At 37.4% G+C, this 26,334-nt stretch overlaps 2 protein-coding genes across 4 annotated transcripts; both read right to left on the bottom strand.

Moving 5' to 3' along the window:
- Positions 1–1,565: 1,565 nt before the first annotated feature.
- ube2al (ubiquitin conjugating enzyme E2 A, like) lies at positions 1,566–6,282 on the bottom strand. The gene is made up of 7 exons (XM_034886369.1): positions 6,014–6,282; positions 3,524–3,604; positions 3,375–3,400; positions 3,021–3,110; positions 2,851–2,939; positions 2,173–2,394; positions 1,566–2,141 (listed from the first exon to the last, which is right to left on the bottom strand). The coding sequence occupies exons 1-6, from the start codon at positions 6,055–6,057 to the stop codon at positions 2,266–2,268; spliced, it is 459 nt and encodes a 152-aa protein (XP_034742260.1). The 5' UTR covers positions 6,058–6,282; the 3' UTR covers positions 1,566–2,141; positions 2,173–2,265.
- Positions 6,283–7,417: 1,135 nt separating this feature from the next.
- ankrd10b (ankyrin repeat domain 10b) lies at positions 7,418–25,197 on the bottom strand. Of its 3 annotated transcripts, none has more exons than XM_034886344.1 (6): positions 24,791–25,193; positions 23,706–23,858; positions 22,181–22,272; positions 13,346–13,611; positions 10,231–10,332; positions 7,418–8,039 (listed from the first exon to the last, which is right to left on the bottom strand). In XM_034886344.1, exons 1-6 carry the CDS (start codon positions 24,986–24,988, stop codon positions 7,825–7,827), a joined length of 1,026 nt encoding a protein of 341 aa, XP_034742235.1. In that variant the 5' UTR covers positions 24,989–25,193; the 3' UTR covers positions 7,418–7,824. The 3 variants fall into 3 exon arrangements, with proteins under 3 accessions (XP_034742235.1, XP_034742233.1, XP_034742236.1); XM_034886342.1 differs by having other exon boundaries at positions 7,418–8,045; positions 24,791–25,192; XM_034886345.1 differs by lacking the exon at positions 10,231–10,332 and having other exon boundaries at positions 7,418–8,045; positions 24,791–25,197.
- Between the last annotated feature and the right edge of the window lie 1,137 nt (positions 25,198–26,334).

Below are 26,334 nucleotides of genomic sequence, written 5' to 3'. Positions count from 1 at the left end.
ATCAAATGACAGATTAGACATTTGTATAATATGTCACAAAAAGTTAGATTTTATTACCATCAATTACACTTTCAAATGAACAGAAAACAAGAAAATGGCGTCTGCAAAAGTTTGGCCACCCTGCAGAGTTAATACCTTTGGCAAGTATCACAGCTTGTAAACGCTTCTTGTAGTCAGCCGAGAGTCTTTCAATTCTTGTTTGAGGTATCTTCGCCCATTCTTCCTTACAAAAGTCTTCCAGTTCTTTGAGATTTCTTGGCTGTCTATCATACAATGTTCTTTTAGGGTCTATCCATAGATGTTCAATTATGTTGAGGTCAGGTGATTGTCAAGGCCATGGCAAAACCCTCAGTTTACGCCTCTTGATGTAATCCACCATGGAGTTTGAGGTGTGTTTTTGATCATTATCCATTTGTAGAAGCCGTCCTCTCTTTAACTTCAGCTTTTTCACAGAGGGCATCAAGTTAGCGTCCAAAATTTGCTGACATTTTATTGAATCCATTTTTCCGTCTACTCGGGTAACGTTCCCTGTGCCACTGGCTGCAGTACAGCCCCAAAGCACAATTGATCCCCCATGCTTAACAGTTGGACAGAGGTTCTTTACATTAAATTATATGCTCTTTCTTCTCCAAACACACCTTCGCTCATTGCGGCCAAAAAGTTCTATTTTAACGTCATTGGTCCACAGAACTTGTTCCCACAATGCATCAGGCTTGTTTATGTTAATTTGCAAACTTCAAATGCTGATTTTTGTGGTGAGGACGTAGAAGAGGTTTCTTCCTGACGACTTTTCCATGAAGACCATATTTGTACAAGTACCTCTTTATAGTGGAATGGTGTACCACAACTCCAGTGTCTGCCAGATCTTTCTGGATGGATCGTGCAGTCCAGCGAGGGTTTTGACTTGCTTTCCTCACAATCCTTCTTATAGCCTTCTCCTGCTTTATGTGCGTCAACTATTTTCAGTTTCAGTTTTCTAGACAACTGCTTAGAAGAAGCCATGGTGCTGATTGTTGGGGCAAGGTCAGATAAATCTGGGCATTTCAAACCTTAAGATTGACATCACCTGATGTTTCCAGACGATGATTGAGAACAACCCATGAAACTGTCAGGTCTCACCTTTCCAAAGGGGGCGGTGCATGCTAGAAACTCTGCAGGGTGCTCAAACTTTTGCAGATGCCATTTTTTTGTTTTAATTTGAAAGTGTAAATGATGGAAATAAAATCTAACTTTTTGTGACATACCATTTAATGCCTTTTGGAGATTTTTCCATCTTTTTTTATTCACATTAATACAAATCTGGGGTGCCCAAACTTTCAAGCCTCACTTTACCTGCAGTGGTATAGTGAGGCTTTAACTAAGTTATAAAGTGCCATCATTAAGTTGATAGACATTGACATATGTACACAAAACTGTGGTTTACCTTATGGGTAGTGTCTCAGATTGATTTTAGCATCTTCCTGACATCAACCTCATAAAAACTAAGAAGCAGCACAGGTATATAGTAACTCATGTGAAATAGAAATTACTTTGCAGTTGCAATAAAAAGCTTTTTACGTATGATAGATTTGCCTTTTTCTTTTTTATTTACAAGTGCTGAAAAAATGACATGGGGGACAACCAGTGCAAAATCTGTACATAAATTCAGCTGCAGGTTTCTTATATACACGAGTACTGAACAGGAACGTGAATACACTCTTTCTGTCATGCATGTAACAAAGTTCACAACACAGCAAATGACACGATGTAAAGATGTCTGATTTAGTTGTAGTCCATGATGCTCAGGCTGCTCATTCTCCCAGGGAAAGATAGGATGATCACATTGGAGCCCATAAACTGCCTTGCGAAAACAAAATGGCAGAACAAATAAGGAGCACAACAGAGAGGACCCATGACTTAATTCACACACCCTTCGGGACATTTAACATAATTAGTCATGGGGAGTTATTACAGCAAGTAAGAACAGAGCAGAATTCTGGGGTGAAAGCCCACAAGTCCATACTGACAAAACATCAAGGCAAGATTCAGCACATTTCCCCTGATGGACTGAAAAAGCGGGATAGTATAGAAAAAATAAATCCCTCTTGGTGGGCAAAAAAGGTATGTTGAAGGTAAAGTGCATAAAAGCTTAAAATCAAAAAAGGTGGTAGTGGGGGGGGGGGGGGGGGGGGGGGGGGGGGGAGGGTAAAAATTAAGAGGTACTCCACTAAAACTTGCAGCACACACAGCTTAGCAATGGAGAGAACAGCTGTCAGGATTTTCAGGTCAACTGTCCCTCCAACTTTGTTCTACGATGGCAGACACACGCTTCTCGTATTCCCGCTTGTTTTCCTGGTACAGCTGAGCTGCCTGACTGTTGGCTGGACTGTTTGGGTTTGGTTCATCAAGCAGGGACTGGGGGGGAGAAGATACAATACTGAAGGTGAGACTTCAGTGGAAAAGAACCAACCTGCATCAACCCCCATTCATCTACCTAGTCACAAGCCTTCACATATGTTTGGTTTGAAGTACATCCAACTATCATCACCAAGTTTGATTTGCATGAGCATAGGGGGGTTTATTTTTTACATTTGTGTTTTTACAAATGTGAATTAGGGATTTGTAGTCTAACTACAACAAAAATCATTGTTTAAATTTGGATGTACCAATAATAATTTGAGTCCATCTAGTTAGACATCAAATACGTGGTGGTTACAGCGTCTCCACGTACTGTACTACAGGGTTTATTTTACCGGTTATTACAGAAAACTGACGAACTTTGGTTTATTCACTTTTGTCAAAAGGAAAATAAGACGTGCCTGCATTTATACCAACTACTAAAATATGTTGCTATTTAATGACCCTTCCAACCTGGATAGATGTAAGAATAGAGGACACATCATAAGTGGGACTCCAACGGTTCTGTAGGATGTCCAAACATATACTGCCATCTGCATAGACTGGGGGGATAAAAACATAATTACACACTACACACAAATATCAACACTTTAATGTGCCAGTAGAAGAGACAATATTCCTACCATTGGGATGAAACATCTTTGACACAAATCGTACTGTGGGGGGTTTGTTGGGGTATTCTTCTGTGAACTCTACAATGAGTTTAAATGTACCTGGGACGAAGACGAGACACAAAAAACACATTGGTGAGCCGGTGAAGAATGTCTCAAGGCAGAATATTGTGTTTGTGCAGTGACCTCTAACATGAACACTCCCTCTAGCAACGTGAAGTTGTATATTACAGGTTTATCAGCTTTGGAAAGGGGGGGGAATGAAAAAAACTTTTGCAACTTACTGACTTGCTAATAACATTAGATATACAATGTGTTTCATATTATTTTGGTTTGGGTGTGTTAAAGGAGATGTGAGATGCTTACCGTCCTCAAAGGGAGTTCCTTCAGGGCTGTGAGGTTAGAGAAAGAAGGTCATTCATCATTCCTTTCGCACTTCACACACACATCTAAAAGATCTGTAGTTGTGGGGGAAATCTTTCCATTAACATTCTGGCTATGCATCAAAGTCTTACCCAAATATGACGGCATTCCACACCATAATGTTATTTTCAGATGGGGCACCACTGACACCAGCTGGAGGGTCCTCTTGTAGCCTTTACAACAAAAAAGAAAAACGTTTATAGCAGGACTTCTAAACTATTCTCCACTAACAGGAGACTAGTTGTATTTAGCCAGAGTATGGTAAATCCTGTAATCAAATGGCCTCTTTCAACACAAAGTCAAATTGACAAATGTAATATTTTAAATAATGTTAACTCCCTGCCAATGTGACTGGTTGGAAATACAGCAGACGTCTTCTTAGAGTAAGCACACTTAATGACGTAATTGAACACACTTCTTCCACACCGCGGTTATCCACCGTGATAATATTTTAGATGAAATAGGTAATTGTTATAGTCAACATTTTCCCCACCTCAACTATGCCATTTAAACATTTAACTCTGGTGATGTTTAGTATTTTTGCAAAATGTTGTTGAGCGTTCTGCTTTGAATGAATATATACATATTATGATAGCAACGGTCTCTGTAAATCAAGTCAGTGCCAAAAATCATGTAAATATTATATATTTCACATTATAATTTCTGACCAACTACAATGAATCATCCTAAATTGTTTTCAGCTGAGATAAACATTGTCACACTAACTAGTTAGCAACCTATCCTCACATTGTGGCAGCTTAGTCCAAGCTAATATTGAATAAAAGAGGAATATTCATAAAACAATGTTGTTTTTGATTAACTTTCCTTTTAAAATCAATGTCTCATTGGCATAAAGGTACGAGAACTTACGTTTCGGAGCATTGTGTAGTTAGTGGTACAATGTTTCTCTTATGACCCTAGCCCTAACCCTTACAAAATAGGAACACTGATGGGAGAGCTCAAAACTAACATGTTAACCTCTCACATCTTTTGCAACAAACCTTATGTCACAGATTCTGTCAGCTGCACAATCACTAGAGGACTATAGAAGTTTGTGAACATTTAAAATAGTTTAGTTAGACACACGTGTGACTAAAAGCTGATACTCTGTGCAATAAAATGATCTGAAGCTGCTGAAGTTTACAGTGAGATGAAAACATGTTAAGGAACCTGAAGTAAAAAGTTTTTTTATTGGGATATATGGGGAGGGGGGGGATTTATTTAGTTATATTGGCAGCTTGCTAATAAGTTTAAAAAAAGTATGGGCAAAGTATTGTTTTACTGTTGATTGAACAAGTAAGTTTGATGGTGACTTCTGGAAATGGAGCCTGAGTAGTATTGTTTTTCCTCAGCTATGGCTTAATGTAATTCTTCTTATGTTCAACACAATGTATTTGTCTAGGCTTTCAGTAGCTCTTTTGGGTCTGGCTCCAAGCTAAATAGTGGGGATGTTGACCCGATATGAGCCAGCCACTAGATCCTCAGGCGGGGCCCTTCTGGTTGTTCCAAAGTCGAGGTGACCGTGCTTTTGCCATCAAGGCCCCTCCACTTTGGAAGAACCTGCTTGGAAAGTTATGCATAATCAGTGAACTTTTTAAAATCCCTTCTTGAAACCTATTTTATCGACTTTCATGTGATGTTGTCTCTTTAAAAAAATAATAATATTGGTATTTATTTTACTTATTGATTATGCCCTTTATTTTGTTTTCTCTACTGCGTCGGAGTCTTTTACCTAATTTCTTTTACTTATCCAAATTGTGTCTTGCCATTGTGTGGCCCCACTGTTTAGCTCTGTTTATATTGACCTGGATGTCGCACTTTTGCCTTGCTTTGTCTGTCAAAGGACTTTTAAACTCAGTTTTTTTAAGGTGCAATATATTAAAGTTGTATTACTCTGTGGTGCTAGATCTCGATTCAAAAAAAATCTACCCACAATTACTTACCTGACACCAAACTCTAACAAACTATTTTACTTATATAGGAACTGTCTGGTTTTTAAACATGCTCTTTATGTTGGCAAGGGAAGTTAAATAGTTAACTGTTACACCGCCTTATGCCTCTTAAACGACACTTTCACATTCCCGAAGCACTGATATGTTGCATTAACTGTGTTTTGCCCAATGATAAAATGGCCAACCGGTTATTTGCATGGTTGTTGTCGACATTAAACGTTAAATGATAACGTTACCTAGTTCACGGAGTTAGCCAGCTAACGTTAACCGTCGTAAAGGAAGACAGTAACGACACCAGAGACGTTTTATAGAGGATCTTTGACGATTGTTACTTCTAATCGACTACCATGCTAACATGTATCAACTAGCACTGTTAGCTCCTAACGTTAGCTAGCTTCCATTTACGGGCGAAGCGCTTATACAAAATGAATATTATGTTTCAGGTTCGTTATAACACTAGATTTACCACACAGTGTATGCGTTAGCTATTCCCGTACTTTACTATGGAGATTAGTTAATCAATAGATTTTTATTAAAAAATACTGGTTCAAGCTGACGTAAGCTAGGCTAATGTTTTTGACTAATCATAGCTAACAATGTCGACATCGATTTACGGTAAAAAAAACTTACCGTTTAAAATCTCTCATAAGTCTCCTTCTAGCCGGGGTGGACATGGTTTAACTTGTGAAACACGTATTGATAACACTGATACGTTAACAGGAGCTAATTTGATCAAAATGCTATATTGTATTTACACCTTCACAGTAACCTCATTCACAGCTGCCCGACGCTTTCCGTCGTTCTCTAGATAGAAATCTTGGTTAGCCCATCTAGGTTTACTGGACGATACCACATCATGAAAATAAGAGGAGACTATTTCGAGTGCCAAGTCTAACAACACTTTCTGGCATTGATATATCAGTAAATGCACCCCGTGCCGTACATAAAATACGCTTTTGGAAAAGTATTATGCTACATACCGGCAAGATACAATTATCTTTTATTTAGTTTTATTTATCAGCATTTTTATTTCCTCCCCAATTCTCTTTGAGGTCGGCGTCGCCTCTGACGGAGCTGGGCCACAGTGACGTGATGTTTGTCCCTTTGCATCTGACAAGACTCGCTCCTAGTATCCGTCCCCCCTAGGGAGTTTTCGATTGTTTTCTATGCTATCCCCACAGGTGTAATTGCACTTTTTAGAGGTTACAGGGCTGGTGGTTATCCCTGTTTTAGGTTATGTATTTGATCCTGTTGTTGGTAGAAGTTACTTCTCTCCACACTGTAAGAATATTAAAATAATTCGTCAACATGACATCATTAGTACACCCTCTTTTACATCACACTGGTGCAGTTTTGTTAGAGATATATGTTGGGACAAGGTCTGGCTTCTGCCGCAGAAGTTTTGTCTGACTAATAAAGTCAAAGAGATTTCTTTTAAAATGCTTCATAGGTTTTACCCAACCAACCAATATTTGGAGAAGCTCAAAATAGACATTAATGTAAATTGTACACTCTTGTGAATTTATTTTGGTTATGCCATCATACTAAATTATTTTGGAGTAAACCGTCTAGATATTTAGCTGATCTTATTTACTCTGAATTCTCCTTGTGTTGGGAAAATGTACTTTTTGTTTTTATTAATTATGACAAATATTGCCTCTCAATTTTAATTAATCGACCTGATTATAATTTCGACCAAATTTTACATCCATAAGTCCAAATTCCAAAATAAAACACCTTACTTTATAGAGCTGTCCATTCACATCAAACAATATATTTATACTACTATAAGGCTAGAGTGGGGTAGTTCTGCTCCCTTTAGAGCAGTATCATGGATAAACCTCTGAAAAAAACTGAAAACAGTTTAAGACTTGTGGTTTTAAAAGTCCACGTAAGGATTAGCACAATTTATATGCAGTTTATTTATTATTGGTTAACATGGCATATTTGCCAGGATAAGGGCTTATTTCATAACTTATTTATAGCAGTGAATGTCCAAAAATAAACTGAATCAAAATGTAACTTTTGCTAAACTTTTAATTCTTAATGAGTAACATAGGACTTTGATTGTTTGTATTACCATCAAGAGGCAGGGATCCCACTTTGAGTTGAGACAGAAACAACAAAGTGTTAAAAAACAACAACAAAAAACGTATTGGCAGTGGTTCAATACAGATGCTTGGTTTAGAATATTTACAGCTTTATCAAACTTAAAAAACAGGCTTAACAAACACTTTCTCTTTGACAACACAAATAAAACACCCACTTCTTAACTATTAATCAGTTACACATGTCAGTCCATCAATAATGGGCCTGCCCTTTTCAAAAACAAATATTTTAAATAATAAATGGACTATTCAATGGCTTTAAGGCAAATGAATGCTTGTTTGGGCTTATGACAGTCAGGCAAAAAACAGCCTGTCAACTAGATCTTTTGTACTTTAGGATCCATGGTAAAGAAGCATGGTGGTAAAGAAGGCATGGTCATACAACTGCTCTGCTTTCACAGACTTCTGGTGCTCCACCTGGCTGCCTTCAGTGCCGTTGTTCTCAGAGGAGTCATTGTAGACGAGTTGGCCATGGAAGATTTCGGCTGCTGAGTCACACCCAAACGGAAGCTGTGGCTGACTGTGGCCATTTGAGGAAAAATCCTCACCTGCCACTGGAAATGAGACAAATAGCGAATATATGTAATTAATTTGTGACCCTATTCCTGCATTTATAAATATGAGAGACGGAAAACTAAAAACACTGGCTTGATTTTGTTTTGCACAACTATTAGAACGGGACTTCTAATTAGCAGCCAACTACAAAAGAAGTTTAGAAGACGTGACTGTATTACACACAAGATTAAAAGATTCTTTTTGATTGACCCTCACTAATTGATTGAAAAAATTGAAAAGTACATTCCAGAGCCTTATAGAAACCCATACGTTTCGACTTGGTGTAGTTACTGCTGTAGGACAAGGTGGCCACTTTGTCTCCACAGTGGTGTTTAAGCTACTGCGTCAAGTCAAGGAAGCCTTAAATCTTCCAGGTGTTGGCATGCCATAATCCAAAACCCAACATAATAAGCAGATGTGATTTCAAATAAAAAATAAAAATTCAGGTTAGTGAAACTAGCTGAATTCATCTGAAAATAATTAAATTTTTTTCTTGTTTTACAGGCTAGCAAAAATACCAAAAGGACAGGACTTGACAGATTAATGAGAATGCATCAAGAAAACAAAAGTCCACCAGTCACACTTATAAAATTAATCAACATTTAATGATTTCACACAATCAAGTACAAAGCTAAACCAGCTTAGTACTAAGAATTGGCTGTTCCTAATTGAATGACTATACAGTTAAACTTTCTGCCACGTAGAACAAAATAAACAGAACCCTACTGCAACATCAAATAGTACTACAAAATACATTAAGAATTCCCCTTCCCCGTATCTATACAATGGAATGAAAATAATGTACTGTACATCAAGCTCTAGTTCAACTATTCAATACAGCTCAAGAAATAAGGCTTTTTGCAAATTCATGCAAACTTTCTAGAGCAGTACTGTTAATTCATAACTACCGATTGTAAAATCATCAACTTAAAAAAAAGAAGAAATCACACTGGATATTAGGATGTAGCATACAGATGTGCAAGCCTTGCTAGTTGCCTAAAAACATTGCTAATAGTAAACATTTACCATACTTGATAATCAAAAAGCACACAGCAAAAATGAAAAAGGAAACAATAAGATAAAACAGAGGAATAACCCATTCCAAGCCCGTGGACCACTATGTCTTAGTACAAGATCTACAAACTACAAAAAAGCTGCACGGTGAATAGTTTATACTTTAAGAGCTACATTCATGTTGAGATATGCTTTGGCATAATGTCCTTCTTGAACACAAAATGGTGTCAGCTAATGTGTGGTAGCGGTCAAAACCAGCAGACATTTCCTCTGCGTCTATTTTTATATGAATATTAAGCCTTATTTAAAATCAAAATAAACTCAATTTAATTCAATAAACTCAACTGATGGTAAAAACATTTTTTTGCGATTATATTTTAAAGTGTTCTTGCTCTCTCTGGGATAAGCATTTGACAGCTTTAACCATTTCAGCACAATTTCAGGGGACCAATGAATTGCTTTTTTTCCTATTATGCAACACATTACAATTTAACAAGCAATAACGACTGATTTAAATGTGACCAAGACTTATTTTCAGTAATGCCAATATGACCTACATTTGCCCTTTTGACCCTATCTTGTTGAGGGAATGCTACTAAGTTTGTTGGAGTGCAGCTGTATAATTGTGCAAAACAAAACCCCTTTTTAATCATGAACCTAAAAAAATAAAAATAAAAGATTATACAACTATTATTTGTATAACTGGACGGATACATTAAATATATCTGCATAACAAAGAAATGTTAATACTGTAATCCATCAGGGTATAATTAGGTATGTGGATAAGAAGAAAATACAGCCCATTCACTGTTATATGTTGTTCAAATGTAGCTTAGCACCAAATCAAAACAAATGTACTCCTTTATGCAGGTTATGCAAAAAAATAAAAATAAACACACAGCCTGACAATACCAGAAAGATATACTCTAGCAAACGCGGACACACACACACACACACACACTCTCTCTCTCTCTCTCTCTCTCTACAGGTAGGCATAAGAGTTGGTGCAGCGACAAGGTGTCTGCATTGACGCCACAGTGATGACATCCAGCTCTTTAGTTGCAGGGATTGACCTGTCCTGTCCCCCCTGGTCCCCACACTGATCCATGGACCCCGGTACTTGAGGTGGTGAAAACCCATTCAGCCCAAATGCAAAGGGTTCTGGCCCACCTGAGGTCACAGTTGCTGCCAACTCCATGCTCATGCTTTCCATCTGGGCCTCTCCAGTGCCTCCCAGTGGCCCATTCAGCAATCCGGGTGGCATGCCCAGACCTAGGAGAACAAGGTGCATGCAAAAGCTACAAATTATATTTGAAAAGAACTTCATTTTTAACTTCAGACATGTCACAAGAGACTCTAGGCAATGATGCAAGGCCCCAGTTGAATATCCTGCTGTTCCTGCATCCATTTTGAATATAGTGCTACCTTAAGAATGAACACTGATTTTTGTGAACATTTATTCATTTCCACTTGCTAAAAAAAAAAGAAAAGAAAAAAAAAGCTAAATATTTGTTAAATAACTTGAACTATTTACAGTAAATCTCCAAAAATACTCTTTAATCTCTTTAAACGTTAGTGGTTAAACTTTTATAATAATGAACGTCTGTTACATTCAAGCCATTGGCAAATAAGTTGCTACTGAGCCAATTAAGACTCAGCTCCACAAAACTCTCTCTGCATGTTACCCAATACTTTTTGGCAAATTTCCATGACTATGTATTCCCAAAAATCTCAGTCGAAATTATTCAATTAGAATTAAAATCAGTGTTAACGTTTATCCTCAGAGATTTAACAATAAAATGAATGACAATGTATCCTATAGGATTATTAGGAACACCATACTAATACTGTGTTTGACTGTCTTTTGCCTTCAGAACTGCCTTAATCCTACGTTGCATTGATTCAACAAAGTGCTGAAAGCATTCTTTAGAAATGTTGGCCCATATTGATATGATAGCATCTTGCAGGTGATGGAGATTTGTGGGGTGCACATCCAGGGCACAAAGCTCCCGTTCCACCACATCCCAAAGATGCTCTATTGGGTTGAGATCTGGTGACTGTGGGGGCCATTTTAGTACAGTGAACTCATTGTCATGTTCAAGAAACCAATTTGTAATGATTTGAGCTTTGTGACATGGTGCATTATCCTGCTGGAAGTAGCCATCAGAAGATTGGTGCATGGTGGCCATAAAGAGATGTACGTGGTCAGAAACAATGCTCAGGTAGGCTGTGGCATTTACACAATGCCCAATTTGCACTAAGGGGCCTAAAGTGTGCCAAGAAAACATCCTCCACACCATTACACCACCGGCCTGCACAGTGGTAACAAGGCATGATGGATCCATGTCCTCATTCTGTTTACGCCAAATTCTGACTCTACCATCTGAATGTCTCAACAGAAATAGAGACTCATCAGACCAGGCAACATTTTTCCAGTCTTCAACTGTCCAATTTTGGTGAGCTCTTGCAAATTGTAGCCTCTTTTTCCTATTTGTAGTGGAGATGAGTGGTACTCAGTGGGGTCTTCTGCTGTTGTAGCCCATCACCTCAAGGTTGTGCGTGTTGTGGCTTCACAAATGCTTTGCTGCATACCTCGTTTGTAACGAGTGGTTATTTCAGTCAAAGTTGCTCTTCTATCAGCTTGAATCAGTCGGCTCATTCTCCTCTGACCTCTGGCATCAACAAGGCATTTTTGCCCACAGGTCTGCCGCATACTGGATGTTTTTCCTTTTTCCCATCATTCTTTGTAAACCCTAGAAATGGTTGTGTGGGAAAATCCCAGTAACTGAGCAGATTGCTAAATACTCAGACCGGCCCATCTGGCACCAACAACCATGGCATGCTCAAAATTGCTTAAATCACCGTTCTTTCCCCTTCTGACATTCAGTTTATGAATGTCAGAATGGTAAACAATATCAGAATAAATGCAACTGCTATGTGATTGGTTGATTAGATAATTGCATTAATGAGAAATTGAACAGGTGTTCCTAATAATCCTTTAGGTGAGTGTATGTGGTTCATTGTGGAATTCGTAATATCGTGCCCAGAATAGAACGTCAAGGTTAAGACAACGTGAAATACATTTTTCATTAAAAGATTTTTTTTTATTAATCACATATTTTTATGCTTAGTTAAAAAAAGTCTGACTTTTCCAAAACTTTCTGGGTATTTTTATTTTTCCAAAACCTTTCCAGGCCTGGAATTTGCATTTTTCAAATTCCATAACTTTCCCAGTTTTTTTCAAAACGTATTAAAGCTTTCTCTGTATTTCTAAGTATGGCTGTGTTAAGATATTGGTGTTGTCTGGTGACTTTTGCTCACAGAAACTAGAGTGAAGCTATTTACCTCTTCTAAAGAGGTCCATCATGGCATGACATCCCCCCAACCCTCATCCACCTTCACTGGCTCCCAATTAAGTCCTGCATCACATCTAAAATCCTCCTTTCTACCTATAAATCCCTCCATGCACTGGACCCACAATAACTCTTCAATCTCCTCCATCCATACACCCCACCCCCAAACCTGCGGCCCTCAGACGCTGGCCTTCTCTACATTCTCCACACCGGACTCTGTACCTTTGGAAACAGAGCCTTTGGTGTTGTAGCCCCTACCACTAGTGGTAGTAAGTAAGGTGGTGTTAGTGAAAACAAAACAAAATAAAACAAAACAAAAAAAGTCTGAGAAGGGACACAAAATGTCAAATTTTGTCCGTTTTTGACCTGGGGTTAATCCTCCGTGTCCCCCTTGGCTATTAGCAACTGCGTGGAGGAAGGGTGGGACGCTTGCGCAGTAATGGAAGGCTTGTATTATGTGGATGCACCGACTGTTTTGTTGTCATTACTTCGAATTCATCATGGGGCGACAGAATCTACGCACAATAGCTTTAAGTTTCTTGTCATCAAATTTTAAGATACTGGTTCTGAACTTTAAGCACTATCGCATCGCTTTCAATCAATTAATTCAGCTCCTTCTTTCCTCAACACATGGCATTACAACACTAGACAAATGAACAGTTGGTTTTATAACAGAAAACCATTTACAGTTTATGCCTGATGCTAAAATAAAATAACAGCTGTATAATAAGTAAAATTGTTTTTTATAAAGTGTACATATCAGGTATATTTTATGTCACTCTAGTACACACACACACGCACCTTGTCAATGCTAAAATATGCTACGTGTCTTAAGCAGCATGCAGTTTTCTTTTCAACAAAACCTGAAAAAATAAAAAAATAAAAAGTTGAAAAATAATGTAAAAAATATGTTATTGAGCTTAGTGACCTACCGTTTGGTCTAGCCTTCTTCATTGGGTTTGCTTCCATGCCATCAAACGACCTTTTTCTGTTGGGAACGCCATTCAAGAAGCTGCGTCCCTGGATAGTTGGCCGAGCATGGCCCTCATTCTGGGTCATGCCATTGAGAAAAGCCCTGTTATGTGACTGAGCCATGTTTTGTTGGAAGTTCTGGGCATTGGAGAGAATCTCAGCGCACTCCTGGAATCCCTGGGCGCGGGCCAGGTCAGCAGCAGTCAGCCCACTGGCATTCCTCATACTGCACGAGAAGGAGGAGTGTTAGAGACAAGCACTGTACGCTTGATTCACACAAATAAGAAACAAACAAAATAAGACACATCCAAGCACACGTGCACGCACACACACATTCATACAGACTCATTAGGCAAGTATTCGCATACACAGACAGACACAGATGTATAGACATAGCCTATGCTGCTCTACCCTCTCACATCCTCTTCGTCATCCTCATGAGAGATGACGACTGATCCTTTTGGATCATTTGCATCTTCCATAGGACTTAAATCTTGACAAGTTTCCAAATAATTAGGATAAAATGTCTGCTGCAAAAGGACACGATTGAGACAACTGTAGGTATGCACCTGTTTATTAATCTGACATACTGCACAGGATGATGATATTTCTATCCAACGATCCACTGAATCCAAAAGTAAAATGTTTGTAAGGGATGTAAAGATCTTGTTGCAGGAAAAATTCAAGAAAGATTTAGCAAAGGATGAAAGGCTGCTGTCATCTCACATTTCCAGCGATGATACTGATCAAGGATTTCTGAAAAGCTTCATCCAACCAATGATGCCTTGTCCCAAATTTAAGTTGAAAAGAATCTAACATAAAAAACCTGGAGCGGTGCACATGTCCACATGAATGTACACTGTATATTTGTGTTTGTGTGTGTATAAAGTAGAACATAAGCTGTATTCCTGAAAAAAAACCTGCAACAAAGAACAAGAGGAAGATTGTAGAATTCTTCAAGTACAAGTTGATTATCCAAAGGAGGCCAGGATATAAGTTTTATCTTCAGAGAAAATCAACAATTCCAACGAATCAAGACAAACTTCAACCTTCAACCATTAGATATCCAGATGTCTTCTCTTGGTGAAAGGTGAAGCTGTGAAGACCTAGTAGTCATGTTGTTTCAAGAACGAATGAAAAACAAGAGAAACCGTTGTAAGGAGTATTTGTAAATGCTTAAGACTTCTTGCACTACATACAGTTGTGTCAATCATATCCAGGCGCAGGAATAAGGAGATTTTCTGAGTTCATTAATGAATGAGCAAACAGTGTTGTGCTATACAGCTTTTGGACAATGCACTTAAGTATGGAAGCAATTTCACTGGAAAATAAAACCATGACGGATGAGTCTCTCATAAAAAAACTGCTACTTTAAGAATCAACTTTTTGTATATGTATGCATGTTGTTGTTGCTGATGCAGTTATTTAGTGAATAGATTTCCAGATACAAAACATTCAATTTTCTCCTGCTGATATGACATTATCGTGACAGAACAAATGTCTGCCAGTCTTACTCTCACCGATGGAGGCCTTTTAGCTTAATGAGAATTTCTTTCCTGGCCATTGGCCAATTACACAACAATACTGCACTTGTTCTGTGTCTAAATGTCATTGAACTACAAAATGAGTTCTTACAGTAATGTCTTTGTCAAGGAATTGTGACTTTGGCTCACATCCAAGCTTAAAAACGGTATTTATTATTAAAAATTAGACAGAAACAATGAAAACTTTACCATTTGCAGGCGATTTATAAACATATCAATACACCAAAAATAGATAAGGTAAGATAAAGGATTTTTAGTGAATGAAGTGGCATACCTGGTGGCTGGTTCATAAACTATTGTGTTTTGTTGAATTCTAGTTTTTTCAACAATTTATTATTAAGTTAAAACCAAGTGACATTGACTTCCACACAATTAAATGCATTTAATGTACACAGTTGCTGTTTGGTCATTCATTGTGTTTAGAAATTGTTCTCTCTGCATTTTATATAAACAGTTGTGCAAAAAAGAAACATTTCAAGAGCTAGTGCACATGAAAAACATTTTATAAAGAATTTAAGATTGAAGAAAAAAAATATTAAAATTACACATTAACTTGTTGCACATTACCCGTCCCCTCCAAAATTAACGCTTCCAAAGAATTATTCCAAAAGGTTACATGTACAAAACCATTTTATGGTAAGGTAGATGTATAGGTCTCACTCTAAGGAATAGAAATCTAAATGTCCAAAATGTTTTTTTTTTTTAAACTCATATTTTTAATTCTATTCAACAATTCAGTGGCCCAAAAAAAACTAAGTTTCTCTTTAAACAGAAAATGTTCACTGAACAAATCAGTATGGGCAAGAGGCATCAGAAAATTAAAAAAAAAACAAAACATTACAGTAAGCAAAATAAATGTTTAAAGGCGTATTATCTTATCCTTTAAGCAATAATCAGCCACTACATTTACAAACTACATTTATTACAGTCCAGTAGTTAGCTCTGCAGCCTCTGGAGCCATGTTTGCTGACCTCAGATCAAATCCCACCAAACACCACCATGTCTTGTATTATTTTTATTTTTTTAAGCTTTAAAACTAGAAAACTAGCCTTTGCCTTTCTAGCCTTGTTTTAAAGTTGGACCAAAAAGAATCAAGGAGAGTTTCAGATGCTGTAGCGTCTGAATAGCAAATGTTATGTTCAAATCAGATGGAAATTATCCTTGTAAATTATTTTTTTGTACTACATAGATGGTCCCTAATAAGCAAATAATCCCTTTAAATCTTAAAAACAGTATTCCTTTAGCGAGACCTTGCATCTACGGTAAGCACTGATGCAAAAAATTGATAACAGAGTACATTACTTAACCCAGGTTTAGTATGCATTTTAAAAAGGAAGCGTTAATTCTTTGTAAATGCCTGGTATGCTTTGCTTTTCCGTCCTAAGCACACAGTATGCATCTTCTCTAACTATCGTCTAACCTTCCAGAGGCAGCCTATTATCATGCTACATGTTGACATGGGACTCACGTGATTAAACCTGTCCATATAAAAAGGGCTCCTATGGTTAGTTCACAGAATAAAAACTAAATCATAAAATAAAAAAAGACTAGATACAGGAACAATCATGGATAATAAGCAAAGCATGCAGGTCTAAAACTTTAGTTTTGATTCATAAAAACCTAGCATTAAAACCAATCACCGCAAGAAATACCTCAACAGTTTGCCAGTGTGTAGATAGGAAGCGATAGTGAGAACACTCAATGCCACAACAGTGCGGCTATCCCAGGGAACGGGGCAGACTCAGCAGTGTCTATTCTTCCCCTTTCTAGGATTACTTGAAAAAACCAAGTCATTTCCAATTCAATGGCTGCAAAACATTAAGACGTACGGTTCTGTTTCAGTATAGAAGACTTTTTTTGAAACTTTTTTTGTCACTTTCATAAAGGAAAAGGTGACAAAAGATTAGATGTCAAAACAGACTATGATATTGTATAGGGTTAATACTGTGACATACAAAATAAAACATTTCTGTGTATGAAGTAAAATATTTGGTACAGTGAAATGACAGTGAATAACCATTGCAACAGGATGATTGTTAGCATTACACAGTTCAGTACATGATGGTATGTAAAATCTAACCCATCTCACTCAGCTGCTCTAAGCCTCTTTCTCTGCCCTACTCTGATCACCGGAAGCCTCTTAACACATTCCTAACTGCTGCTAGCTTGCTAATGGACCACCTTAGCACTTTGAGGCTCATGACAAATAATATAAACCTAGTTTTGATGAGGAAACGTGTTAGGAATTAGAAAAAGGTTATTCATTTAATATTACCGTTATCTGAAATTGTTTTAACTCATTCAGCCCAATCACATTTAGAGGCGGGCACTGTGGACATACCATCAAAATGATGTTATTTAATATTAGAGATTAAATATCATAGTAACAGTAAAGGGAAGCTCATTTTTGAAGACAAATGGATTTTAATTATATTTGTAATGTTTAATTTAGGAAACATTTATTCAGGTAAAAGATGTAGTCTTTTGATGTTAGTTTTAATTTGGACACAAGGACCGAACATTAATTTTGAACACTTATAATTTTGTCCAATTAGGATTAAATGGAGATAAGAGGATGAGGTGACGATAAAATGAAGTGAGCAAGTGAGACCGGTTTCTTCAATAAGACTACAAAATTCTTATCTTCTTGTATTACCGAACCAAAACAGCTCAGATGTCATGCTTGCTGTCCCAATTAAAAAAGGTCTTCTCACTTTGTAATGGGACAAAGATAAGCATCACAAGAGGAAGAGCCCACTTTCATCTGCTGTCATTCCATACATTTATTTCTTTGTCAGGAAAAGTCTCTCCAGTGCAGGCATGTGCAAGGGAAACATCCCGGTGCAAATATGAAACAGGGGTATGTAAAAGGACACAGTTCAATGGGTCATAGGAAAACGGGAAAAAGGTATTCAACCATGATACTACCGGTATAGTTTCAGTTGATCTCAAATAAAGTTCTTCATAGCCAAGGTTTCATGAAAATGAATAAAGACTCAGAGGGTGAAAGCTTTTAGTGAAAACTTTCCGGAGGTATTGGGCCCGACTCAAACCCAGTCATCAGGTGCTGTTGGGCATTGGCTGTTCATCTGAGGGGTCTAATTTTGATGGTGTTCTGAACCACAGTAGGCCTTTTTTCGGCAGACATTCGGCCAACTAGGTGTGTTGACTCATTGGTGGGAGCAGACGGTGAGAGAAAGCTCTGAATTGAATGAATCAGAGGAGAATCCATTTAGTGTAGTTTCTCTTTCTTCATCAAGCTACAGCCTGAGAATGCAGTGCAAAGAGAGCAGGAAAAGTCAGAGCTGCAAAGTGTTGCAAAATATATTCTAATAATATATTCTAATCATACAGCTTACGCATAAAGGGCATTGACAGGCTAATTTCTTCCTCTTAAGAAGGCTCTGGCCAGCTGGCCAGTAGCGGTCTTTCATCACAATGCAAACGCCCTTTACTCAAGAATCTTCACAAAAGGAACCCAACAAGGTGAGAAGTTTAAAAAAGGAGGTTTTACAGCAAGAAAAATAAGTGAAAATGTTAAGGATTAAATATTACTGAAACAAAGTTCAATATCCATCTCATTAACGTGATGCAGCAAGTTTGACTCTCACTGTAGTAGTTAGGTAGTTCACTGTTGCGTGCGGCAGCACAGAGGCATTTTGTAGAGGTGTAACAGCTTGGTGCTTAAAGCGGATTCCAAAAGATGGACATCAATATGACGAGATCTTAAGGAGGGAAGACAGACAGCATGTAGGTTTCCCCTAAAATTTTCATGTTACCATGAAAACACTGAACTGTGAAATCTGACCTGGTTTGAACCGGGAATGAAGGAAATATTCATGGAACTGAAATAAAGTTTTAGTTATTTCTAAATTGTGCTAGGTTATTCAAAAAAAAGGAAAATATTCACAAACTGTAATTTATTACGTATATTTATTGTTGATTTACTAAAATATTACCATAAATATATCAATTCTAAAAATGGGTTAAGGTAATTTTACAGCCCATTATATAATACATTATCTACTGAATTTTCTGCATTTGTCTTCCACTTTTGTCACTACCTTAAAAAAAATAACAGGAAAGAAATTAGACAAGCGTTGATGTCAATTGTCAATGTTAATTTGTACACAAAATCTTCATAAATGATAAATCAACAGTATTTCTTACTGTGCCACAAAACATTGGCTTATTAATATTTTATTTCATGTACAAATAGCCTATTCATTTGCTGGCTATTTAAGCATTTCAGTTCAATTTGAATTCAAAACAATATGTTTTTCCATTAAAAAAGTACATAAGGATTATTAGGCATTCACATTTATTTATTTTTGGCTTGGGTAACTTTATCTATTTTTTTGGTTAGAAGCCTCATTTTTTGAAGAAGATATTAGTGAGAAATTAGCATTATTGGTAACAAACATTTGACACCAAATTAATTTTGAAGTTAGTCTAATGTTATTGTGTATTATTAATGTCATGAGCCTCATACCCATCTAGTGTGCCTCTTAGTTTCCCTCCCAGTTGTCCCTCTATACATTTCTGGGTCATAAGTTTAGAAAAACAAAAACAAAACCCTGATACATGGACTGAACTAAATGCATTAATCTGTAATCTGCGGGGGGGAGAAATCACAGATCATTTCCATCAGAAATATTACTAATCAGCTGATAACCAAATGCACATTACAATACCTCAACAAGAAATAAAAGATTGATTAAACACGTCTAAATTAACATATTGGTTTTGTATTGTTGAAACAGCCAAATCAACCAGGGGTTTCATAGGAAATGAAGGTTCCACTAAGAGTATAAATCACCTTGGTTTACAGTTTGACTAACAAAAACCAACATGGCGCAGCTATCAGGATTAATTCAACGAGCATACAATTACTATTTGAGTTCTTTTATTTCTATATTGTGTTTTATGTCATAGGGCCATGTAGTCTAATAAACTACAAGGAAGAGGTTATACATGTGTTTTAACAACTCTTTTTAAAAAAAGTGTGTTTGCAAGGAGGTACCTGGAAGGCCAAAAGTCAGCAGAATAATCTAACTTCATTCAATAATGTAAAATACAAATGCCTTCTATTCTCATTGTAACACGTACATACTAAGTAGAGCCAATATTTTACTATGGTATCTCTAATTTTTGCCACTGACATAATTTGCTGAGCTCAGATTTAGAAGAACACAAGGTCTTTCAGGACGAACAAATAAAAAAAGCAACACAATAAACTGTACATATAAACCCCCTGGTTGTTTTGGGTCTCTAAACATCAATGGCATCAGAAATTGGCATACAACTTGTTGCAAAAAATCAAACTGCAAGACAATAGTTGAGCTTGGAAAGAAAGACTGGCAAATGTCTAAATTTAATATTTGATTAAAATATGCTGCAATGTTTAATGTCAGCTTCCTAGAATATTAAACTATATAAACTTATATAATTACTCTAGCCAAACAAAACATGCACTCATTTAAGAAACTAAGAGTATGAGTAACAATCAGCTAAAAATTAACATTTGTATACTTGTATAAATACAACTGTAGGTAAATTAAGTGCTTTGTTCATTGAGTTGCATACACGCCCTTCTAGAAATAATATCTATGGTTTATGTCATGCAATCCTTTGTAATTGATTTGTGTCCATACAGGTTTTACAAACTCTGAATTTAAGAAACAAGAAAGATGGATTGTGTCTCTTTTGCCTTTGTTCATACTTCTGGTGAACGAACAATAACACAGTGGTTCATATAAATCAAACAGCACAAAAGGAGCTGTCAACTAACAAGGTGTGGCTTAGCACTACAATTTAGGTGGATTATTTACCCACTTCCTAAAATACTACTAAGAAACAGGGTGACCTGGGCTGATTACATTAATAGTGTAAAGTTCATTATCTCATAATCTATTTATGTTTTATCTTGTTAATACCAAGAGCATTTTGTATTTGTCAAATAACACCTGTTGTCCAATGACGGCAGCCAAAGTAGTTTCATCAAAACTAGGCAATCTGATCTTCCAATTACTGTGCAGTCTCCTAAAAATAGCATGCAACCAATTATGTATGATTGATGCAATTTCATTCATTTGCAACAGAATTATAGCCGTTTCATACTGACTGTAAAAGGGCATCAGGAAAAAGAGGCAATGTGCATTTGGTCATCCAGTCAACTTGTGTATATAAGACACTAACCAAAACAAATATTAACAAAGAAAACAACACACTAGATTTATCATGCAATATGGCCTACTAGACTAACAGTTTGTCAACCTTTACATTAAGTTGTCCTCTTGTACATGTAATGATTGTGCTAAATTTACAAAGCATTAAGTTAATAAAAAAGGCACAGTACTGAGGTAATCTACTTGTATTAAAATGTAGCTCTTTCTTAAAAAACAAAGTGCTGAATGTGACTTAAAAAAAGTACTTCTAACTCATTTCCATTAACCAAATATTTCTTTGTCAATACCATTACACAGAGGGCAACTTAATGTGAATTGTTGCTATGATAAAACAACAATTTAAGGAAATGTGTCACATTTTCAAGGGAGCTCCACCAATTCTATTACATACTGCATCAATGATCAAACTGTTTTAAGCTGGATTTGTTTTGTAAACCTTAGCATTCTACACCAAAAACTAAAAGTCTATTATCAAATTAAAATTTCTTGCTATTTAATAAACTGCACACAATATTTGAACCACAATAATTAAAAGTCACTGGAGGAAGATAAATAAATGTGTAACACAATAATATGGTTTAAAACCAAAATTAAACAAATATTAGCAAGACAAGGTGATTTTTATTGTAATGATCTTTAAAATATTGATGCTGCACTTATTTTGAAAATGATGCTGCGTTTTTTTTTTTATGTACACCACTGTTTAGTTATGCATAGTGTACAGCGTAAAGTAATTGAGTAAAGTTAGGATAGCAGCATTTAACAGAGCAGCTTCCTTCTGGCTGGGTATGTGTAGGACAGCCATAATATCAACAAAGTAAAGTTCAAAATTATAATTGTTTTTTTTTATTTGTTTAATCTAATATTCAGATTTGTAAAGTTAATCTGCAGATCATCTGACTCTTATTTGCAACTCTGTAAAAATCACATAAATCTAGCATTTCCATTTCATCAATGCAGCGTTTTGAGTTAAGTTTGGTGGCGATCCCTTGCAAAGGTTTAACTTAGATGTGTAATAGTACAGAGGAAAAGAAACGAAGACAGATCTGATCACAGGACTTACTCAGCTTTCGCTCCCTGAATCAAGAGAGCGTTGATACAATCCAGACTGCCCGCACGAGCAGCCTTGTGGATGGGCGACTCGCCCACATAGTCCTGAGTGATAACAAAAGACTGACGTTACACACAAAAAGCAAGACTGTATTGCGCATGAGAACAGTTGGAGGAGCAAAAACACTGTTTCAGATACTAACATATATATATATATATATATATAGTTATACATCTCTCTCTCTCTCTCTCTCTCTCCCTCTCTCTCTCCCTCTCTCTCTCTCCCTCTCTCTCTCTCTCCCTCTCTCTCTCTCTCTCTCTCTCTCAGAACGTTGGTCAATTAAATTAAAAGCCGGACTCTGACAGTGGGCGGGGACGTGGTCAAATTAAGGCCACGGAAAAATCACTGTGGAAAATACCCTAAATCAAGCCCATCGTAATGTACATTACTAACAATTTAATTTAAAGTGCCCATATTATGAAAAAGACAATACCACTTTGTCTGGGATTTGGGGTGTTATTGTGTGTCTGGTGGTCTATACAAACTTGGAAAAAAAAGCCACCCATGCTGTTTTGAGTGAGATACAAGTTTCTAAATGTCCTCTGCCGTCAGTCTCCGGGTGAGCTGTTCAAAACCTGCACGGCTTTCTACGTAAATAGCCGAGATGAGGTGAAACCTGGTAAAAGCCTGTTTCAAATAAAAGCCTGATACCTTCTGGAGTTCAGGTAAATAAAGTCCCTGGCTTTTATTTGAGGACTTACGGTATGTTTATAATCAAATATCCTTCTCTGCCTCCAGGTTTAAGAAAAAAAAACAGACAATAAGAGGGTGTAACTCTACAGGGCAGAACCTGAACTTTTCACCCAGACCTCACCACCGCCGCCCACACACATTTATTACAGTAACATACACAAGATGGATGTCTCCAACAACTGTAAAGTTGGCTGAGTTTAAACACGAAGCTACTCTGCTGTCCAATACCAGTCATATTAGGAATTCAAGAGAGGTAAGCTCACAATTCATAGCTCTCCCGAGTTTCTCAGGTGTTTATTTTAACTTGTGCTGAGCAAATTCAATCAGTTTCATGATGACGAGACCCGTTATATAATCATGACCTACTAATTTGATTTTTCTCAGCAGTGCAGCAGAGCATAAGATATAGCCCCAGTGAATACATGAGTCCGCAGGAAAATACATGAAGAGAAAACAACGTGAAAAGTAAAACACACAACAATCTGAGAGCAAATGCATTTTCAGAAACTGCGACTACCACAATCTAAATATAAAATCAGGTTGAGGGGTAAGTAGCAGCAGTAGACTGCAAGGGTTGTGACCCCACTTTAGTATGACGCTTCTTGATGGGATCAGTCTGAGCTCAACCTCTGCTCTCCTCTTTTAGATCATGTTTACATGCACCTCTCCAGGAAATGTCAAAAAGGATAATTCTTACTTGATAAGCTGGGTGGTTTTTAAAGTGCCAAACCGAACCGTTTAATTCCCCTGGTGTGCAGTATTTAGTGTGCATCTGATGTCATACCTGTCTGTTAATATCTGCACCAGCTTGGAGTAGCCATAACAAGCACTCAGGGTGGCCCCCAAATGCAGCAATGTGAGTGGGCGTCTGTGCAAACCTGGAGGTCACCGCATTGACACCACAGCCCACCTGAACCAGACGCATCACACACTCCAGCTGTGAAGACACAAAGGCAATGCATGGAAATTCAGTTTATTTTGAATGCGTGTGCAGCGATTCATTAATTCATTGCTTTCCAGGAAGACGTTGGACAGGTATAAACAAGCATACTACTATAGATGGTTAGAAGCAAAAATGCAGCGCTATTGTGTCGCCTGGCTCAGTCTTCATAGCTCTTGCTTTTGGCATGCATCCAATTAATGTGCAAACGGTTACTGGTAGGCCTGCCTTCCTAATGCCAGCTAGTTAGTGTAAACACAAATCTTGGCATATATGTAAGGTGTGATTCTTTAGGAGCGGTCAGGTCGTTAGAAATGGATCATTACTGTTAAACGTTGACTTGCAAGTTACCAGACGTTTTGAATATAATGTTAAAGCTTTCGAAAAATATTTTAGACTGACCGTGGAAACGTAGTTTTGTGTTCAGATATCACCTGGTTTTCAATCATTTGACCGTGTTTAGTATCATTGTATCAATTGCGTTTAAGTTAACAAGCAAAAGTTAAACTCACGAAGGTTAATTTTCCTTTCTAGCTATGTCAGCATCTCATCTAACGACCATTCAATTAATGTTAAAATTGCACGAGGTAACGTTGAGCTTTTTACTCGCAAAACCTTAACGTTACTTATATTCAAAATCGTAATGTTACCTTAATCTACTCTAACATGTATAATGGATATCAGTAGCTACAGTTAATGAAATATACGTTAGCTAGCTAACGTTAGAGAACAGTATCCATTCAACGTTTAATGTCCATTCTCCACCTACAGTTAACGATGGCTGCTTTTTAGTTTTACCAGCAAACATCAGGAAATGGCCGAGACGAGAGGCTTAACTATGTCGCAGATTGTTGGCGCTCATTTTGGAGACCAAAATGTTCAATTCGGGAAAGGCTGTCCGTCAAACACCAAGCTAGCGATATTGCTACCTTTCCGAAATGAGCGGCCCAGTGTATGGGCGTCCAGCCGTAGAAGGTGTCCTCCACCGAGAGGTCAGCCGGGTTTGAGGTGCACTGAAGAAGGGAGCACAAGGCACCGACATCCCCATCCCTGCATGCCCGATGAAGAGGGAAGCGGCTGTTTAAGACCTCCTCGCTCGAGAATCCGGACTCCACACCCACCGACATTGTAGAAAAATGATAAAGGCCTACCGTTAACTACTTTAAAAACAGACAACAAAAATGACTATCGTTCGGTGCATATGTATCACAACATTCACCACCCTGACTGATGCGATTTTTTTTGTTCTCTGCCTGACAACACAAAGCAGACAGGTCTTATTATACATCCGTGGGCAGAGCACGCGCCTGAGTAAAAACTTGAAAACGCCAAGTGAGCTGCAAACTGTGGACTGGAGCTCACATTCCTGACTTTTTCTTTTCTTTTTTACAATGTCGCCACCTTCTGGGCAGTAGACTGTGTCTGGGTTCTGAGTTTAAAAGACGTGTTCATGAATAACCTTTAACTGTCTATGAAAATAACAAGCTGGTAGGAAGACACAGCACATTGATTTGATTTTGCACATCCTGCAGTAAACAATACAACCTTTTTTATTGTTAAATAGTTATACTGTACATGTTTTTATCTGTATTATTTACTTTCATTTTAATGTATTTATTTTTAAGTATGCACTATACACCAGGGCAAATTTTTCAAACCACTGAAATCTGTGACATAGCCTAATAAGGGTCTAAAATGACTTTCGTTCACACTAGCCCGAAAAAAGATCATTTCTAATGATAGGGGACAAAATTCTATTTCTGCGCAAAAGTTAATTCTAAAGTTCAAACAGAAGTGATATGAGTTTCAGTCATCGGAGTTTGACAAATCAAGTGGATATTTTCCAAAGTTAGTCTTATAGTAATAAATTATATCTTTATTTATAGACCTGCCTTCTTGTCCAAGAGACCACAGATGTCTGAGCCATGGAGACAGTTTGTTGTAAGACTGAGAGTCCATGTTAAGAGGCTTCATTCAAAGGGTGACAGAGAACAAGATATTTAGTACAGTAGGCCAAATCCCAGTTCGCAGTTCAATCACAAGCAACATCAATCAACCTAGTACACTAGCCTGCTTCTTGGTTAACTACTTCTTGCTTCTTGCTTCTTAACTTCTTGCCCAGCCTGGGCAAGCACATGCTCACGCTACAAGCACAGGGCTGGGCAATACCAAATCTAATTATCAACATTTATTTGATTTAATAGTTTTATTTTAATAGCTGACAGTGGGGAAATAAGTACTAGGATAAGCACTACCACAATGTTAAAAAAAAGCTATGTCACAAGTAGCCCTAAAAGTCCTGTTTTCAAAATGTAAAATGTAAGTTATCTCCAAGTGATAGTTAAGTGTTATATTTCTTCTATACCACAAGGTGGCAGTATACAGCAAGAAAAGACAACCACATGCAAGGTTCTGAGCAGTGTAGACATACAAGAATTGATTCAGGTAGGGATACAAGAATATCTGCCTTTTT

This window comes from Etheostoma cragini, chromosome 11 (assembly GCF_013103735.1).
Source record: "Etheostoma cragini isolate CJK2018 chromosome 11, CSU_Ecrag_1.0, whole genome shotgun sequence".
Classification (NCBI taxonomy): domain Eukaryota; kingdom Metazoa; phylum Chordata; class Actinopteri; order Perciformes; family Percidae; genus Etheostoma; species Etheostoma cragini.
Note: the sequence above shows the minus strand (reverse complement) of the source record. Positions and strands in the feature narration are given on the sequence as shown.